This window comes from Vidua macroura, chromosome 10 (genome assembly GCF_024509145.1).
Source record: "Vidua macroura isolate BioBank_ID:100142 chromosome 10, ASM2450914v1, whole genome shotgun sequence".
Lineage (NCBI taxonomy): Eukaryota > Metazoa > Chordata > Aves > Passeriformes > Viduidae > Vidua > Vidua macroura.
Genome location: NC_071580.1, coordinates 4592075 through 4611302, shown reverse-complemented (window position 1 = coordinate 4611302; position 19228 = coordinate 4592075). Strand labels below are relative to the sequence as shown.

The window sequence follows — 19228 nt, the reverse complement described above, 5'->3', positions numbered from 1 at the left end:
CCATCCTCTTTCATTTGAACTTCAGGGCTTTGCTTGCAATAAGCAACATGATTTTTGCAAGAGCACATTGATGCTTGCAAGAGTCAAATAGAGATCTGCCAAAGGCAGTGCCAGATTTTTTTCCACTATTCCATCTCCCAATTTCCACTCCAGAGTTTGCAGTTATCTGCCAAAGCCAGCATTGCAAAAGAAGTGATGTGGTGAGGCAACATCCCATTCCTGATGGAAATGCAATGAAAGTTTAATGCTCTGGCAGCAGCTGACGCCCTCACCTCTTTGAAGTCTTCGTGAGAGCCCTGCTTTGTTCAGGGTTTATGCACTAGCCCTCAGCAAACATCACCTTTATTACCCTTGTATCAGTTAGAGAAGTTAAAGGGATGACAAGCTATTGAGAGGCTCAAGGGAGGGGAAGGGAGAGGCTGGAACATGCAGACTCCAGCTCTGGATGGGAGGGGCTCTGCTGGGCAGCATGTGGCCTTTTCTCCCCAGGAAATAGGTTGGGTTTGAACCAGCTGCCCTTAAATACCTTAACAGGAAAGAGAGGTGTCCAGAAATGTGAGATGGAACATCAGTGATAAGGGAAGGGCTGTGTAGCAAACTTCCAGGTGTGGGTATGTGTGTCTGTGAGTGCCACAGCTGTGTCTCCATGGGATGCTGCCTTGGTGGCATTGTCCTGTCCCTGTGGCTGCAGACCTGTTAAAAACAACTTTATTTTGAGGAGATCCAAGATGAAACACCTTATACTCATTCTGCTGTCCCATCCAACATTTTCTGACACCTCTTCTTCCCTTTGCAGGGGGATTAGAGGTTGTACCTGATGGGAGCTTTTTGAGTGGTGCTGTGCCAGCTTTTTGGAATTAGCCATGACACATTGTTCTGGGGTGAGGCAGAGAGATGATGGCCCTGTAACCAGGGCAGCCTGGGGTGTGGAATGTGCTGGGGTGCCAGTTATGTGGAGGGGTGAGGAGGAATGTAGGGAAGGGCGGGTGGATGATGCACTGGGAAGTCATGGTGCTGCAAAGGGATGGTCCTGAGTGATGGTTCTGTTGTGTTAATTACCAAAAAAAAAAAAAAAATCAGATTTTGTGCACTAAAAAGCTACAATCTGCCACTTTCTGAAGTGCAGTTCCAGATTGCTGTGGTGCTGAGAGTGGAAGTGCTGTGAGCTCCAGTCTAGGCTGCATATGGAATAATTAGCCTGCTTTCTACCCAGAAAAAAACTGGTTTTTTCTGTTCTTATTAATGCCACTAACATGTTATTAATGCCAGTGGTGGAATTTTGTTCAAGATCTCAGTCTGCCATGGTGCTCAGTGTTGTTTCAGCAGTGCCCAGCTTGGGATGAGTGGGAACTCTCAGCCTTGGCTTTGTATACCAAATGAGTGATTAAAAACCTTTGGGAATGATCAGCATGGCCTTGCAGAGGCTTGTGCAGGCAAAGGGCAGCTGTTTGGCACTGCTAAAGGCTGTGACAGCCCTTGCATTCAGGCTGGCTCCCTCAATCCAACATCTGTGACCCCAACACTCAGTTAGGGAGACTGCAGAGTGCACCCTCCTGTTGGCCAAGAGAGCAGCCAAATACAAGAGTTGCAGGGGCTGTTTTTTACTGGGAAAAACAGATGTGGGAGAAAGCCCCTGTCCAGGTGAAGGGATCAGCTCAGGAGTCATCTGCTGTTAAACAGCCATGGCCCTGAGTGCCACCTCCAGAGAGCCTCTGGAGACAAGAGGATTGGTTTGGTGGGTTCCCAAGAGAGCAGGATTTTGCTGGAACTGAGACACACATTTCACAGATCCCCAGCCCCTGGGTCTTGTGCTGTGTGGGACTGGCCCCGAGTTCCAGTATAATGGTTATATTGAGATACTTTAAGGCTATTGTTTCAATGTTTTTGTCTTGACAATGTTTAAAGAGAGAGGCTAATAACAAGTAACTATTCTCCCAAGCACATACTCTGCCAACACTTAATTAAAAACTACATTTCCATCTAGGAAAGTGTCACTTGGGGTGTAGTGTGGCTGCCTCTTGACTCAAAGTGCAGGAGCAGGAGGTGCCACAGCATCTCTGGCTGGGGGAGACAGGATGCTAACTGCTGTGGGGCTTGCTCAGCCTGGCCCACAGCACAAACAAAGGTTGTTTCTCATGTTGGGTGGCTCTCTTGCACAAAAACTGCAGGGTGGAGGGGTAGGACGTGCCCTGGTGATCCTGCAGGAATCTACTTTAAAAGTGGATTTCCAGTAAAAACTAAGAAATAAATGTGGGCAGCTGACCAAAAAATTTACAAGTTGTATCATCACAAATGGGATTGTGCAAGAATTGGGCAGAAGAAATAAATGACCTCAAGTGCTGAGGGCAGAGGCATGGCCTGCGTTATCAGACTGACTGTATGATTCTGTACAGCCTCCTTGGGGAAAAAACACCCTGCCCCAGCTGGAGACCAGCTTTAAAGTGCTGGGCAGAGATCACTGATGGGGATGTGCATCCCTAAAGCTTGGAAATGTCAGTTGTTTTAAAAGCAGTTTATAATAAGACCTTAAGCAAGAGCAAGCATCTGGAGCTGCTCAGGTGGGAGAGACCAGTAGTACAGCAATGGGACAGGGCTCTTAATGTTTCTAATCTTGCTAAGCATTAATACTATTTCTGACTGCCCTCTCTCTCTCAATTACAAATGCACTATAAATGTTGCACTTACTACCTAATTTAGTGAAAGCCTGGCTGTGCCAGGGAAGAGCCTTGCCCCTGGGATAATTCAGGTGCCATGGTGCTGTCCTGGATGGACAGAGCTGAAGGTGTCTCTCTCTTGCTTTCCAGGTGATCCGCTCTGCTGCTGACTGGTCTGCTGGCATTAAATACCACGAGGAGTCCATCCACAAAGCCTACATCAGCGTGATAGAGAACAGCAAGCACTACATCTACATAGAGGTCAGTGGCAGGGAGGAAAGGCAGGAGGGTCCTGATGCTCTGGGCATGGCTTGTAGCCATCAGGAGGGTAATTACTTCTTGAGGTTTGGTCCTAAGTTTTTATGCATTTAGACATTTTATGCATTTACCTTCAGTGGTCTTCAGGCCAGACTGATGGCTGTGTACCCTGACAGCCATCTGACCACGAGGTGGAAAAAAGTAGACCTTTCCTTTATAAGGCTCTTTGAAAAATTGCCAGCAGCATTCATGGCCTGTGCAATGGTCTCCCTGTCCCTTCAGTGGCTTTGCAGTGTCCCTTGTGCATGCCTAAACCTCCCACTCACAGGGCAGCTCTTCATCCACACAGCCTTCAGCTGCAGCAATCTCTTGTGTCAGAGTGACACTCAGTGCTGGCTGAATGAAGATGCTTGTTCTCCTCATTTTTTTTTTTTTTCTTAGGTTCTTGTTAGGTTGCTCTTTACATGAACTTTCTAAGGAGTGTGGTTAATAAGGACTAATTCATTCCCTAAGCAAGCACAGACACACATATCATTTAATCATAATTTTAAAAAGCCTCCGCTCCAATGGCACACAAACCCAGCTATCTTTAGTTGCTCTTGGTCTGAAATAAAGCATGCAAATATTTTGGGTTGGTTGCTGGCAGTGTCTGACAGTAGCTTCACTTGCTTTTCCTGCAGAACCAGTTTTTTATTAGCTGTGCTGATGACAAAGTTGTCTGGAACAAGATCGGTGATGCTATCGCTCAGAGGATTCTTAAAGCTCACAGGTAACCTGTTCTTAATGAGGCAGTGAACTCTTCAGGTGCATTTCCATGGTGGGGTGCAAAACATAACCCCTCAGTGGCCACAGTTGGACAGAACTGAAGAGGACAAGCATCTGCATTTGCAGCAGTGAGACTCCTGAGTGGTTTCTTAGCATCCAGAAAGAGATTTTTCTGGATTTACCCCAGTGTAAATGTATTTTTAACTACTTGTTTAAAGGCAAGTCCTTTGTGCTCTGGTTCAGTGACACCTTTGCTCCATTGCCAATTTGCCTTGAGCTGGGTGGTCAGGCAATTTCATGGGTGGGAAGCATGAACTGGGATTTGTGGTTTATTTAAATCATCTAGAGAGGAGCGGCTTCAAATTGGGGAAGCAAACACATTTTGAGGATTTAACTGCAGGGTTCTGCTATTGTTTGAACAACTTTTTCTGGTACATGCTGGAGGGTGTTCACCACCTCCATTCTTTGCAAGGGGACCGTTGTTTGTTCCTGGATGGATTGAATCCAACCATGTTTTAGACACTCCTTCAGCACACCTAACCCTGTGTTAACATTAATGCCACAGGTAGTGGCTTGCCTTCACTTTGATCCTGGGCAGCCTTGCTTAGGGTTGCTCCCCTGGAGTCTCTTTGAGACATACATTTCATAGTATAAAACTGTACCCTGCTCCTGCTGGGCTGAAATACAGGAAACTTTCTAAACTTCTCCCTTTCATCTCTTGTGGGCTTTTTTGTCACACACGGATATGTTTTCTTGCGTGGATTATTTTTTCCATATTGTAGTTGTCCAGAACTCTGCAGGGCCTGCTTTTCCAGAGGTTCTCTCTCCAAGGTTGCAGGAAGTTTGTTCTTTTTTGCACTTGAGCTTGGAAATTCCCGCTTGGATAAAGGTACCCAACCTGAGACAGCCACCAGAGTGCAGGAAATGTCTGCAAGGCCACAGGAGCTGCCCTGGGCCAGGCTTTGTTCAGAGCACTGTGGAAAGAAGAGCACTATTGCATCAGGGAGAGCCTGGGTGTTATCTGCTGTGCTATTAACAAGGGGTGGAGTTGCCTGTGACCCATGTGAGCTGCAGTGAATGGCCCAAAAAATTGAAATTAGCTGAGGATGAAAAGGTGGGATGGATTTTCTCACCTGTGGTAAATGAGGAGCAGTGCCAGTGCTGCTGGAAATGCTGCTGCTGTGTTTGTATTGCAGCTTGAGGCTCAGAGGCAGCTGGACGGAGCATCTTAGGGGCTAGAGGAGAGCTGGAGAAGGACTTTGGAAATGGCTTTGAAGTGAAAGAGGATCAGATGGAATATTGGGAAGAAATTCTTCCCAATGAGGGTGATGAGGGCCTGGCACAGGGTGCCCAGAGAAGCTGTGGCTGCCCCATCCCTGGGAGTGTGCAAGGCCAGGTTGAACTGGCCTTGGAGCAGCCTGGGACAGTGCAAGGTATCCCTGCCCATGGCTTTAGAACTGGAGGAGCTGTGAGATCCCTTCCACCCAAACCATTCTGGGATCCTGTGATCTCTGTGCTGATTGATGTCCCCCTGGAAAGGCTCTCTGGGTTGCCTTTCCTGCCTTTGGGAACTGACTGCCACAGGTCCTTTGCATCAGGTGCCTGCTGTTAGCAATGCTGCTGAGGCAGCAGCAAATTCTCCAGGTAATCTGTTAAGGTTTTCCTGTTATGTGAAGTTTATGTAGGGGGTGTCATTCTGTCCAGATACTAAAAGTCTGTCACAAAAAGGGGTCACACAGATTCTTAGTGACCCATTTCCAGATATGACGCTCACTTCTGCATTACTCCAGTTGTATGCCAGTAGTGTGCTGGCTTGATGTTGGCAATTCCTAACTGAATATAAGGTTCAGATTCTGCATTACCTAAGATTAAAAGTAAATTCAAACCTAAATGTTTGTATCATAATGCTGATTTTCCAAACTGCCCCAGGAGAACAGCATTAATTATAAATTAAGGTCTGTGGTGAGCTTGTATACTTCTTACTCTTCTAGACTAAATATTTTCTACTGATGTTATTAAAAATGTTCTTTTCTTGGCTTACTGTTTTTTTCATGGGTGGCTCTCCAAGCAGTTTAGTAAACACTGTCCTTATACAAACAAGCTGCTTTTTGGGGAATGCTTTTGTTGGTAGACCTTTCTCTTGATACAAAGAGACTTGATTTCACAGTCTCTTGTGTCTGGGTAAGGCCTCATTAACTATTTCTGAGCTCTGCTGGTGAACCAGTCTCCCTCCCAGCTCAGATAGGACCCCAGTGCCTCACAATTCCCACACCCCTAAATTCACAGGCATGGCTTTCCCGAGGAAGGAGTGCTGCTAGCAAAAACTGCAGACTGGCTCATCCTCCAGAGTGTTTCTGAAATGGTTTTGTGCTGATTAAACTGTGTTTGCCATCTAGTGGCAGCATCCTTCCATGGAGCATAATCCTTGTCCTCTTCCTCCTCCGTGGCACAGAGCAGGGAATTCCCAGCACAGAGGGGCACCTGGAAAGTGCTCTTAGAGCAGATGCACCTGGCATTTGTCAGCAGAGGAAACCCAAAGGGAGCTTTGAGAAAAGCCCCAAGCAGTGCCACAATAGTATCTTTTGTTCTGAATGGGATCACGATTAGGGTATGGATTCGTTTGGAGAACTCTGGAACTGAGATTTTTGGGTTCTGTGGTGTATCAAGGATATATTTGCCTTCCCCCAGTGATCAATGCTTTGCTTGTGCCCTGAACTTTTTCTGTCTTTTGTGGTGTTTCTGACTTCTGGAAACTGGGAGGCAGTGGGAACGTTGGGTTAGGTTTTGGGTTTCTGCCTGTGATAGCTCTGTAAGCTTTGCTGTGCCCTGCCAGGCAGCTGTCCCCACCAGTCTGCACCACTATCAGTGTGACTATTGGGGTGCTCAAACAAGCTTCTATAGTGGCAGACACAATCTCAAAAATCCTTAGCCTATCCTGGAATTTCAGTAAAAATGTGTTTCTTTTCCTTCAGCTTCTTTTATTGTTTGCTGAGAGTAAATTATTCCCTCTGCTCCTGAAGGAGCACTCAGAGAAGCACTGATGGCAGGTGATGATTTCCTGAAACTGGAAATGCACTTCACACTTTGCTCCCTTAAAATCTGTGTGGTGGCGTTGGATGGGAACCAACTCAGTCATCTCAGGGGAAGTGAAACCAAGGGGACTTCACCTTGTGTGAAGCTGTGACTTGTCCAGGCTGGTGTAACCCTCCCAGGCTGATATTCCCCCACACTCCCTTGTTTCTCAGGGAGAACAAGCGTTTCCGAGTGTACGTGGTGATCCCGCTGCTGCCCGGCTTTGAAGGGGACATCTCGACGGGCGGGGGGAACGCGCTGCAGGCCATCATGCACTTCAACTACAGGTACCTCAGCCAGGGTGTCAGACCCCTGCACACCTCCACTGCTGCAGGGGCTCCCCAAACCCCACCTGCCATCAGTGGGACCAGTATGGACAGAGCTTTGGGCAACCTGGCCTTGGGGATTGTGTCCCTGCCCATCGCAGGGGGATGGAGCTGGATGAGCTATAAGGCTCAACCAACCCAAACCATTCCATGCTTGTTTTCCACTTTGCTGATTAATCGGCCTTGCTGACCAAGATCTGTCTCCAAATCTGCCTTTTTGGCTGATATTTGGCCTGGCTCTGCCTGTTGGCCCCATGCAGGCAATGTCATCTTCCCCAGTGTGATTCCCCTGCTCCAGGATGGATGTTTTGGGGGGACATTTGCAACCCAGCAGGTCTCATAGGAAGGAGTGAGAAGCAGCAGGGTAGTCCTTGTGTTGAGAAATGGTAGAAGGCAAAACAGCCCAAGATGGTTTTACTGGAAAGCTGCTATGTTAGATTATGGCCAGGGTACAGTCAGTGTGCAGAGACTGCTGCAACCCTCAGAGTGAAATCCCCCTTGTCTGCTGGCCCTCCAGGAGGATGAGTGGGGCAGAGGACACAAGCAGATGGAAAATAGCATGTCCCCTGACTCTTTTGCCTGAGCTTCCTCCTGCAAGGGCAGCCAGAGGAAATTGCCCATGGGTTGGTTAGTTCTCAGTGGAATTCCAGCTGTGGCTTTTCCAGCCCAGCCGTAATCACACAAACTCACTGACCTGGTGTTCTGCACGTGTCAACGTTTTTCTTACCGTGATTTCACACCCAGGCCTGGCACAGGGGGTAGCAGCCCTGCTTGTCACACGTTTACAATCATTGCCACGTACTCTAGAAGGCAGAAGTGCTCCCCAGCTCCTCTCCAGGTTGGTATGAGCTCCTTTTGGAACATGAGCAGTCCTAGATGTAGTAACAGTCATTTGGGGAAAAAAAATGTGCTCTGGAGGCACCCTGTTTCTCCTGCTCTTTGAGAGACAGCTGTGTTTGTGATTTACCCCACTCGGTTCTGCTCCAGCACAAGCTGCTGTCAGGAGCCACGGGGGTGCTGATGGCTGCCTACCTTCTTTCCAGGACCATGTGCCGGGGGGAAAACTCCATCCTGGGCCAGCTGAAGGCAGAGGGTAAGAACTTTATTCCTCTCCTCTGTGTTGTTTACTTTGGATGCTGCTGCTTGATGAATGTATCTGTAATGCAGCACGTGCCACGGGCTCGTGGGGCTGAGAGCAACCTCCTCCTTGTCTGTCCTCCCATGGCGAGCTCTGTCAGGTCACACAAGCCATGGCCACTTGTCAGACTTCAGACCTGGCTGCAGCCCTGATCCAGAGGAGGGCAACGCCCCAGGGAGGAGCACAGCACAGTTGCAGCTGCTCAGGATTGTGTTATTTGGAAAATGTCCTGAGCAGGGTCACGCTTCTGGGAGCCATGAGCCTTCAGCCTTCCCCGTGGATCCCACACAGTTGTCAGATGTGGAGAGGAAGAACCTGCCTAAGCAGGAGGCTGTTTCCTTGCCATGAGGAATCCTGCTGGAATTTGCTCTGCTGGGAATTGGAGCACTGTGAAAACCCACATATCACAAACCTTAGGACCGTGCATAATGCCTCATTTGTTCTAGGTCCTGGTGTAAATCTGAACTGCACACAAGAGCATTAGGACACATTTGCCATACTGACCATGGACAAAACACCTGCTTCCAGCCTCCTTTCTGCAGGATCTGCAGAAAACCAGGCTCACAGTCCACCTATTGTGCTGTGCCCAGGAGACTGGAGTCATTTCTCACTGAAGTAGGAGTCTCTGAGCAGGCAGCAGATCAGAGCAGCACAGTGAGCTCACAAGCAAATTTTCAAGTCTATTTTCTAAAAAAAAACTATTTCTGTTATCTGTTCATTTATAAGTTTTAAAAGTCAAAAGTGAACTGTTATTCATAGGGGTCTTCATGTAAACAAGATTTTTTTTTTTTCTCTTCCACGTCCCTCATCCCATCAGTTTTCTTGTCTTCTAATTTTCAGTTGGAGATAAGTGGATAAACTACATATCATTCTGTGGCCTTCGAACTTATGCAGAGCTGGAAGGAAAACTGGTCACGGAGCTCATCTATGTGCACAGCAAACTGCTCATTGCTGATGACAACACGGTTATAATCGGTGAGCAGAGGCTCTCAGGAGGGGTTTGGGGCACTGGGTTTATACCTGGATCAATCCCTTCCCATCCCCATGCACAGTGCAGGCTGCAGGGCCATGGACTTTTCTGTGTTGTCATTTCTTTCCTGAGAAATACTCTACTGTTTAAAAAAAAGCAAAACCAAACTCATAAATTCATCAAGAGGGAAGAAAGGATTCAGAGGGCTGTCATTTCATTTGTTTTTCTAAAAATCTTTTAAATCTGTGTGTAACCATGAAGAGAATCCCAGTGCAGGGAATATTGTCCATCTGTCTTGTATCAAACTCTGCTCTAGCAGGAAGACTTGTGAGACTTGTCATCTGTTCCTGAAAGAACAGAATGTGCTGTAAAATTTGGAAGGTTTGGACAACATGTGTCATGTATCAGCTCCATTTCCTAAGAATGGGACAATATGCTATAGGGAGTAATAGATATCATTTCATCCTCTTCTCTTACCATATTTATTATGAGAACATGAAGCAAAGACAAGAGAGTTCAGGCTCAGAGTTCCACACTGCAGCAGAATTTCAGCCTGTTTCTTTAAAGAAGCCCTTTTTGAGCTGTTACATGAGCAATAAAAACTTTGCCAATGAATACCTTAATACCAGATTTTACAAGACTCAAAATACTCTCTCCCTTCAAAGAAGTGCTCTTAGATGACCTGTGGTGAGGTTTGCTCTTCTGTCACCTTCTCAGGGGCCAGATGCTGTCTCCAGTGCACCGAGTGGCTCTGAGGTGGTTTGATATCACAGCAGGAGCTGTGTTGTTCCAGCTGAGATGGTCTGAGGGGCCTGAGGCAGCTCTTAGTTTTTATTTTCTGCACCTATAAGCTTGAGGGTAGATTTTTATACAGCCTGTGCATCTCTGCTGCCTGGTGAGGGGATGGGAAGTCATCCCTTTTCCACGTAAGAGAGAGTGCATGGAAATCAAGTGCTCATGGAGCTACTGGGCTGGAGGAGGGGGTGAAAGGACAGAGGAGCACTTAGCTGGTTTTTCCTCTGGAGGTGTTGGCTCCCCTGGAGTTAATCCAGTTCCTGAGAAGGCTCAATGGCTAACTGCAGCCTGGGGGTCTCTTACAGCTGTGTCTGGAAAGTTTTTATTGTTGTTTTGGTAATTTCTGTGGGTTAATGACCTCATTATGCCTATCCTTCCCTGCATCTTGCTGTTCCCTTGGAGCCAACAGCTGCAAGCAGTGTTCCCCCATGCCCTGTTTTCTGATGTCTGTGTGGGACAGAGAAACCTGTCTGGGGGGACAAAGCCTCAGCTGGTCTTAAGCAGACCACCCTGTAGGGCACAGCAATCTGGTCTAGTGGAAGGTTTCCCTGACCATGGCAGGGAGGTTAAAAGGAGAGGAGCTTGAAAGTCTTTTCCAAGGCAAACCATTCTGTGATTTACCCACAGAGCCCATCCTGCCTCAGGTTACTGGGTATCCAAACCAAATGCAGGTCAGACCTTTGAAAGCTGTGGCTCCTTCAGCAGAAGCATCTGAGAAGTTGCAGAAAGAGCAAAGTTTGAAAATGTTGGCCTGGGCTTGGCTGTGATTTAATTTTCTTCCCTTGAAGCCTCCAAAAATTAGTTGGGTTTTTTTCCTCTCCCCCAACTCCTCTCAAGGTCTGTGTTTCCATAAGGAAGCCCCCCAGTTGATGCCTGGAATGGGCTTACCTAGAAACAGAGGCCAGACAAAGTTAAAAAGATAAAAGCAGATACATCTGTTGAAGGGCCTTCAGGTACATTAAGGGCAGACAAAGGGGCTACACCCAAGATGGACAATGGTCATGAGTTTCTAAGGCAGATATAAGTTTGGTCTATTTGCATATTGGGCTAATTCTCTAATTATAACTTCATGTAATGAAGTACATACTCCCAATTAGCTCCCCACCCCAATTCACTTTTGTTTATACTTTTTGGGGCCTGAGGCTGTGTCCTTGGTTCTCAGGCTTAGAAGGATCTGACCAAAATGTGAAGAGAGCTTACTAACACTCTATATGGAGTTCAGAGTTACACACTAATGCAGCACAGGACCTGAAAAATCTAAAAGCTAAAATCTGAATGCATCAGGTTGGGGTTTTAGCTGTGGAAGCTGTGGATGGTTCCCCACGGAGCCGAGGGGTGCGGAGGTCCCGGGGGTGGCGGGTGGTGATGGAGGGTGTGCAGGAGCACCTGGAGCAGCAGCAAGACACGGCCTGTGCCTCTCCTGCCCTGCCCAGGCTCTGCCAACATCAACGACCGCAGCATGCTGGGGAAGAGGGACAGTGAGATGGCCGTCATCGTGCAGGACAGCGACACCGTCCCCTCCGTCATGGACGGCCAGGAGTACAGCGCCGGGAGGTTCGCCCAGTCCCTCCGCCTGCGCTGCTTCAGGTGGGTCTGGGCACGGCAGGGAGGGCATGTGGCCACTGAGCAGGGATACGGGAGGGCTTGCTCAGGCTTCACCTGCCCCCACAGCCTTGCAAGCCAATGGGCTGCCGCTGCCTGCCCAGGTTTAGCTCTGCTTGGCCTGCACTTAGCCCAGGGTTTTGCTGCTGTTTCCTCACACTGCTCCTGTCCACAGCTTGGTAGCTTGATTCTGCAAATTATTTTGCTCCAGGATATCACTAGCAGAGCTCATAAACAAGTGGTATTTCCCCTCCAGATCCCGTTTGCACACTCTCTCAATCTTGGGTGGCAGTGTCACTTTTTAAAGGAAGCTTCTTTGCTGGGAGCAGCCATCTGGCCCACAACACAGCCATTTTTAGTTTAAGGCCTTTTTCTTTTTTTTTTTTTTTTCCCATCCTATTTCCCATCTGGACAGTTACTGCACAAAAGAAAAGGAGAAAATCAAGCAGCTTTAGAGCTGAGGGATTATCACAGGGAATGGGAGTGGGAGGGTGCTGGGAGCACACAGGGTTTGGCAAGTCCCAAGGAAACTTCTTGTCTCCTGGCATTTATCAAGAGGGGAGTGCCCAGTGCTTCAGCCTGTGTGAGCATCCATCCCTTTGTCTTCTCAGGGTTGTCCTTGGCGGCTCTGACCTCAATCCAGAACACCAGGATCCCGTCTGTGACAAATTCTTCAAGGAGGTGTGGATTGCCACAGCAGCTCGGAATGCCACCATCTTTGATAAAGTGAGGAGCACAGCAGCTTCCCCCTCCCTCCATCCCACACAGAGGCAGCAGATGGCAATGGGAGCAGCAGCACAGGGAGGGCTAAGAGAGCAGGTCCAGTTCCTGGGGTTGGGACATCAGAGATGTTTTGAAGGAATGAGTAGTGTCAGATGCAAGAGCTGTGAACAAGGAACTGGAGCTGGTGCTTTCTCAGAGTGACAGCACCCATGAAGGCAGCAGATCAGATTTCTCCTTTTGTTTGTATCGGCTGTAGCTCCAGTGAATGGCCATGGTGTAGTGACAACTTGTAATTAGCCACAGTGTAACTGGAGTAGAAGCAAATCTTACTTCTCTCTTTTAATGAGCTTTTGCAGTGATCAGAAAAGGCCCTGGAGCTTTCCCTCTGCCTGCTCCAGCCTCATCGAGGGCAGGCACGTACCTCTTCCCTCCCTGTTTTCTGGGCTGTTAATTCAGTCACTCCAATCCTGGGGAATTTGCACTGGATGCTTGGTTCTTTCTCAGGAGCTCTGCATTGCTGCATTTCCCCTACACTGACAGGTGACTTCTTTCTGTTTTGATCAGGTGTTTCGATGCCTTCCCAGTGACCAGGTGAATAATTTAACCCAACTGCGTGATTTCATCAACAAGCCCAAATTAGCAAATGATGATCCTGTGAAAGCAGCAGAAGAATTAAAAAAGATTCGTGGGTTTTTAGTACAATTCCCCTTTCGTTTTCTGGAGGAAGAATACTTGCTTCCCTCCGTCGGAACAAAGGAGTCCATGGTACCCATGGAGGTTTGGACTTAAGAAGATGCAGACTGCTTTACCTTTTAAAGTCTTGTTCTCAGGAGAGAAGTTAATGAATAATCTGGGATTTTGCAAAGTGAAAGAAGACTAAAAGTTTCTCCACCAAGGTAATGAGCCCTTCAGAAGGATTTTGGTGGAGGAACTTGAAGCAAATCAACACTAGCAGACAAGAGGAGCAGAAAAACTTGGAAATAGTGGCAGATGAGAAGTTTAACTTCTGGAGGAGTTACTTCTTCAGACATGTTCTGAGCATCTAAAGGATGCAGGCTGCTTCCTAGGACAGGAACTGACTCCCAGTCGCTGTTGTCACCACTGCCAGCTGTATCCTGTGGTTGCGTTCGTACTGTGATCGTGCTGTGGCTGCACAGGAGTCCTGGGCTGCGTGTGCTGCTTCTCAGGCTTTGGGTATCTGCACCTTGGCTCGCTGGAGTTCCCCATCTCACCCCTTCCACACGCCATCAGAGCACGTTGTGCAGCCCTGCCGCTGTTGGGAAGTGCCATTTGCTGCTGCCTTGGGCTGTCCTGCAGCTTTCCAAGTGTAGGTGTTTCACTTCTTAAAGGGAAGCAGACTAACAATCCTGTATCAGAATCAGCATTTCGGTCTCTTCATCCCTTTGAGGGGAAAAAATCCTCTTCCTATTGCAGCTGGAGCAATCAGCAGCCCTCAGGCTTGGAGAGGGCAGTCTCAGTGGAGCTGGAGGGGCTGGAGATCACTGGAGTTTGCTGGCCTTTGCAGACACTGCACGACAGCTTGGTCCCACTGAGTGTGGCTGTTTTCCTCAGGAGAGGATCAAGGTTCCAGCTCAAGCCTGAGGTGTCCAGAGCTGGGGGAAGCCAAGGCACTGCACGTAACAGGACTGAGACTCGAAAGCCAGAGTGATCTAAACCAAGCTCTGCACTCTGCTTGCAACATATGGGTAGATTTTAATTTCCATCCCTTTCCCCCTATTTAAAAGAAGGGAAAGGCCATTAAGCTGACACCATGCTCAGACCAAGCTGATGTGTGGATTTGTAGATGGGATGAATGCAAGGGGGAAGGGCAGCAGATGACAAAGCCTTGTCTCTGCTCTGCTTTGTTACTGAACCAGCCACAACCTTGAGTTCAGTCATGCAGGACGTGTCTTCCCAAGCAGAGGTAAAACTCAGCATGCACATTCCTGTTTTCCATTGCTGTAAGAAGGTTTCCAAAGCTCTTTTGCACCTCCCTGTACAGAGAAGCAGCAGTTCAATCCAGCATCCTGGGAAAAACACTACAGTTCCTGGGTTAGGACCTCGTGTGGTGGGCACCAGCCTGGGTCTTACCCCATGCTCCATCCTGCAGTGAGGCCATGTCTCCCAGTTTCATGTCCAGCTCCATCCTGAGGTGTTCCTGGCAGTCTGCAGTGCTGTGCCGGCCACTGGAAAAATTGAGCATTAGGAAACACTTAAGGAGAGTTAGATCTGGAAGAGTGGGAGGCTGAGCTCTTCTGCTGCCCCTGCATCCGGGCATCCCTTCCCTTCCCAGGTTTATACCTGTGCCCAACACTCTCTGGTCAAAAGGCCCAGTGAACTGGTATTTATTTTAGTTCACAGAAGAGTTTATTTTTTTTTTCTGGCTCTTCCAACAGTTTTTTAACTGGAAAAGAAACCGCCTGGTTGCCTAGTTATCCCCAAAACGTAGCTGGCATGACAATTTAACTGATTGCCTTCTCTGTTCAGACCTGTAAATAGGCACCAGCTTATTCTGTCCTTGCTGCATCACCCAAATAGGGAACAAACCCCAGATGTTCTTCCAAATCTCAGCCCATTCCTACAGCCTCCACTGTTTTATACTTGTGTTTTGTAGATGCAGTTGCCTTTTATGCTCCTTTCTGGCATCTGTGGTCTGGTTCACCTTTGGAAAGTGCATGTGCAGCATTTTATGTGATTGAGTCCAGGGGGTTGATGGTTTTACCTGGCATGCTGTAAGCACATAAATATGTTCCCTTGATTTTTGTTCCCTTAAAAAAACTGACCTGGGGTCACCCCCCGCAGAGCCAAAGCAATGTGTGCCCTGACCATTTCCAATCGAGAAAGATCAAAGGTGTCCTGTGATTTCACATCAGTGCAGGCTCAGAGCTTTTCTCTCCTGATGTTTTTAGTTTGACTGAAGCTGCTGACTTTAAACAATTACAGCCTGCCAGAGAATCCTTGTCAGTCACACAGATCTGTGTTCAGAGTCAGAAAGTGTTCGACCCCACCACCTATACACTGAACCTTGAAGTGCAACACTCCTGTCACCTTCTAAGTGCTCTTATTCTCCTCATCCTCATATTAGCAAAGGTTTTTATAATTGTTAAATTATCCTTACATTGTATTTTAAAATGGTAGATTGCTAATTGCTGGGGCTTCCTATCTCCAGAGGTGTTAACTCCCCCTCTGCCAGGCTGTTTTGGGGAACAACCACTCAGGTTCTGCAACGCTCAGCCCACTGTGTGATAGCTGCTGGTCCCCAGTGACACAGCGGAGCCATGGAGGGAGATGTAATTGACTGATTTGGTATGAGAAGGTGCTAATTAAGAAGGTCTTTCATTACTGAGGTAGCAGACAGGCCTGATGTTGGCTCTCTGTCTGGGAGGAGGTTTCCCTCTGTGGGAACAGAGGCACTGCGCTGACCATCCCTGCCCTGTGTTGGTGCTAAATCCCTGATACCAGGAATTTAGAAACATTCAAATACAAGCAGGGTGTGCAGCCTCAGCACAGTGAGGAGATCCCAGCATCCCCAGGGGCTTGTGGGGCCACCAAGTTCCCTATGGAAGCAACACTGCTCACCCCAAACAGACAGCAGGGCTGGAGCCACTCCGGTGAAGGCCCTGCTCATTCACGCCCCGGGCTGTGCTGTTTGGAGCTGGCTCCTTGGGTCCTGTCTGCTTCAGGTTTGTTTCTTATATTAAGAAGCCTGTGAAGTTGAACACCTTGAGAGAGTTGATCTGTGCACCTGAACAATCACTACTTCTTAGTCTGTCATACCAGCATGGGCCTCGAACTGGAGAAGATCACCCACGATACCCAGAGCTGGAACAGGTAATGTGGATTCAAGCACTAGCAACCCCAGAAACATCAGCTGTTTCTTGTGGCATTTATTTGTTAGAACTATAGAAAATGAGAACTTCTCCCAGGCTCAGACTTTATTTTGTAATTCAACTCGAGTAGAACACTGCTTTTCCCTTTAATTTATTCTTTAACAGGTTTCACTTTGAGAACTCACACTCCTTTCCTTAAATTTTAATTGTCTGATATTTTAAAATATGTGTTTTGTTGTATAGATATTGGACTGGATAAATGTTTCACTGTAAAGTTAATGCATGATTTAGAAAACGAGGGATAAAATGTCATTGTCTGCAAGACCTCTACTAAAAAACAATTTATAAGAGAACCACTCCAGTGCTCCATGGAAGAGGCGAAGTGCTCAGATCAGTATCTGGTCTCTTGGTCTCAGTTTGTCCCATGACTTGGTGAGCTGTGCTGTATTAAACCCCAAACACTCCATTTTCTTTTCTTTTGATCAAGTTTCACAACATGATTTTGCAATCCTGGTGCTGTCCCTGGGAGAACCTCAGTGCAGGTGTTGCCTAGTTGGGATTTGTCCATGAGTAATTTCCAATATATTTTTTCCTTCCAGAGGGAGCATCCCTGTACAATCAAGTGCAGATGTGCTGTTGTTATTTCAGTGTAACAAGCCTTGAACACTTGTAGCAAGGACATTCAGGGTTATATCTGGGCACAGAGCTGCGTTTGTGGGGACACTCCCATACAAGTATGAGAGAACTGTAGGATAATGCCATTTTCCTCTCCTGCTGCATGCAGAGCCCCAAATCCCTGCTGGGCTAAGCTGACCCCTCTCACCAGCAGCAAAGCCTTTCACAGTCTGGTGGCCAAGGGGAAGAAAACCAGCGGTGTCCAGACCTTGGGTGCCCCACGAGATGTGCGCACACTGTCACAGCTCGTGGCACTCATTCTGCAAGTGGTTTCAACCAAGCAATGGCTGCTGCACTGCTGAGATCCTGCTGAAACCAGGAGCTCTGCAGAATCCTGCTTTAAACCCAGAGTGTAACTTCATGGCAGTGAATCAAGGCCAGCATGTGAATCTCAGTGTATCAAAGTGGAGCTGCCCCACTAACCACACATCGACCACTGAATGCAATGATCCTCTTGGGGTGTCACTATTTTTTTTCCTATTTTCCTTTCCCTGCCTGCTTTCTTGTTATATTTTCCAGTATTTGTGATTATTCTATTTTTAACCTTCCAGTATCTTTTCATAAAATCTCCTCTATGTAAATAATTCCAACTTTCCCTAGTCCTGACATTAGGGAAATGAGAAAAAGTGTCAAAATGGTGCCATTTTGGGAATGTTTTGTTGTGTTTTGGGTTTGTTTTTTTTTTTAATTATGTCTCTATCTAAACTAATCCACAAAAGGAGAGCTTCCACTTGGGGAGTGAGCGCAGGTCTCCGTGCATCCCTCCCTTGACAGTGCTGCTGTGATACTGAATATCCCTTCTGTGAAGGCTGCTGGATTTGAGTTTTGTGTCCTTGTTCCTGCTAACAGTAGCTTTCCTTTCCACTCTGTTTGTATTTGGTAAATGAATGTGTATTAATGGACTGAAAATACAACCGATCATCATGTCAGAACGTTTGGCTTTGGTGTCGTTTCTCCTTGTTTTGGGGGCCTCATCGTGCCTTGGGATGAGTTCTGTCCTTGCTTTGTATCAGCAGCCAAGATGTGAGGGGGAAAGGCCCAGAATAACAATAAAAATGGCTAAATTTGAGTCAGTTGGGTTTTCCTGGGAGAGAGAAATTGCTGGGGTGAAACAGCATAGAAAGAAAGTTGGACTTCTTAAATAGATTAAAAAATCGTGTTTTAAAGGAGTTTTAATAATCCAAAAGCATTATGAAAGGTATAGACAAAAACGCTCTGTCTCCAAAATAAAATTAACTTGCCCCTGTCTCTTCTAACTTCCAGTAAAGGAAATTCAGCAGAGAGGGAGGAAGAAGCAGCTGCCTGTTGTCCTCCAGGGGCAGAAGAGATTAATAAAGCATCAGTGGCATTTCCAAGCTCTCTTGCAAACTGAAAACATATTAACTTCTCCATTTCTTAGGTTTCATCTCCTTCCTCAGATGCCAGAGGGCTCTCCCCATCTTCAGAACTTCCAAACCCAATCTGTGTCCTCGACAGACACAATAAACCAAGACAGCAGAGCCAGAGGGTGAGGCAGGGATTGGTAAGAGACATCAGGACTGACATCAGTGCCACTCAGGAGTGACACTGCCACTCCAGCATCCCCCTGCTGATTATGTGCCTGCTGAATCCCACTTGGGCTCCTGAAGAGGAGATAGCAGCAAGCAGGAGAGATGTGGGACCTGACAGTCACTGCACGGTGCTGAGCCCAGGGGTGCTGGGTGGCTGTGGGGTCACACAGGGCAGCCACAGCTGAGGCTGAAGGTGTCCTGCTGGCATTGCTTGGTTTCCCTGCCAGCAGCAGGAGAGCTGTGGGGTCACAGTTGAGACTATCTTGGTGTGAAATTAATGTGAAACTGGAAGTGGTCCTGAACCTAGGGAGTTCAGGTGTGGGTTTGTAGGAATGATCCCTTCCCTTTTCTACATGCTTGTCCTGGATTTGGGGGGGACAGAGTTCATTTTTCCTCAGTAGCTGGCAGATTCAAGTAGGGGCCAACTCCAGGGTAATATTGCTGCTTTTGCTGTTTTCCCTCTCCTACAGTGCTCCAACAGGACCTGGCTTCATTCACATCCATCCCTAAAAAGCAGAAGAGAACGCCAGCCTGTGGCCCTGGCTGGCACTGACTGTGTGGGGAGGCAGGAATGCAATGGCAAAACTCCCCCTGACGTTCCCCCGACCAGAATGTTCCTGTTTGCTGCCTGGAGGCTTTGCAAAGCCTCAATTTGATGGCTCCTCGCTGAGCAGCCCACGCCTACCCTGTACACAAAGTGCCCTTGCCAGAGTGTTTAACAACCTGTTCTTTCCAGGATGGATTTCTCCAGCCATTTTTTGTGCCGAGGCTCTTCCTGCCTCCTCCCACAGGTCAGCTCCTCCATCGTGGAGGTGTCCACAGGAATCCTGTGCCAGGGGCAGGAGGAATCCTCTCATCCCCCCCAGCACC

At 47.8% G+C, this 19228-nt stretch overlaps 1 protein-coding gene across 2 annotated transcripts in view; it reads left to right on the top strand.

Annotated features, from left to right (window-relative positions):
- Positions 1 to 17740, top strand: part of PLD1 (phospholipase D1) — a 62149-nt gene extending 44409 nt beyond the window's left edge. For both annotated transcript variants that reach the window (XM_053986239.1, XM_053986238.1), the window contains 8 exons: positions 2805 to 2915; positions 3593 to 3681; positions 6923 to 7036; positions 8119 to 8168; positions 9054 to 9188; positions 11412 to 11565; positions 12192 to 12306; positions 12868 to 17740. In XM_053986239.1, the coding sequence (XP_053842214.1) occupies positions 2805 to 2915; positions 3593 to 3681; positions 6923 to 7036; positions 8119 to 8168; positions 9054 to 9188; positions 11412 to 11565; positions 12192 to 12306; positions 12868 to 13092 (993 nt within the window). In that variant the 3' untranslated portion in view covers positions 13093 to 17740. The remainder of the gene's footprint in view (positions 1 to 2804; positions 2916 to 3592; positions 3682 to 6922; positions 7037 to 8118; positions 8169 to 9053; positions 9189 to 11411; positions 11566 to 12191; positions 12307 to 12867) is intronic.
- The last annotated feature ends 1488 nt before the right edge of the window (positions 17741 to 19228 follow it).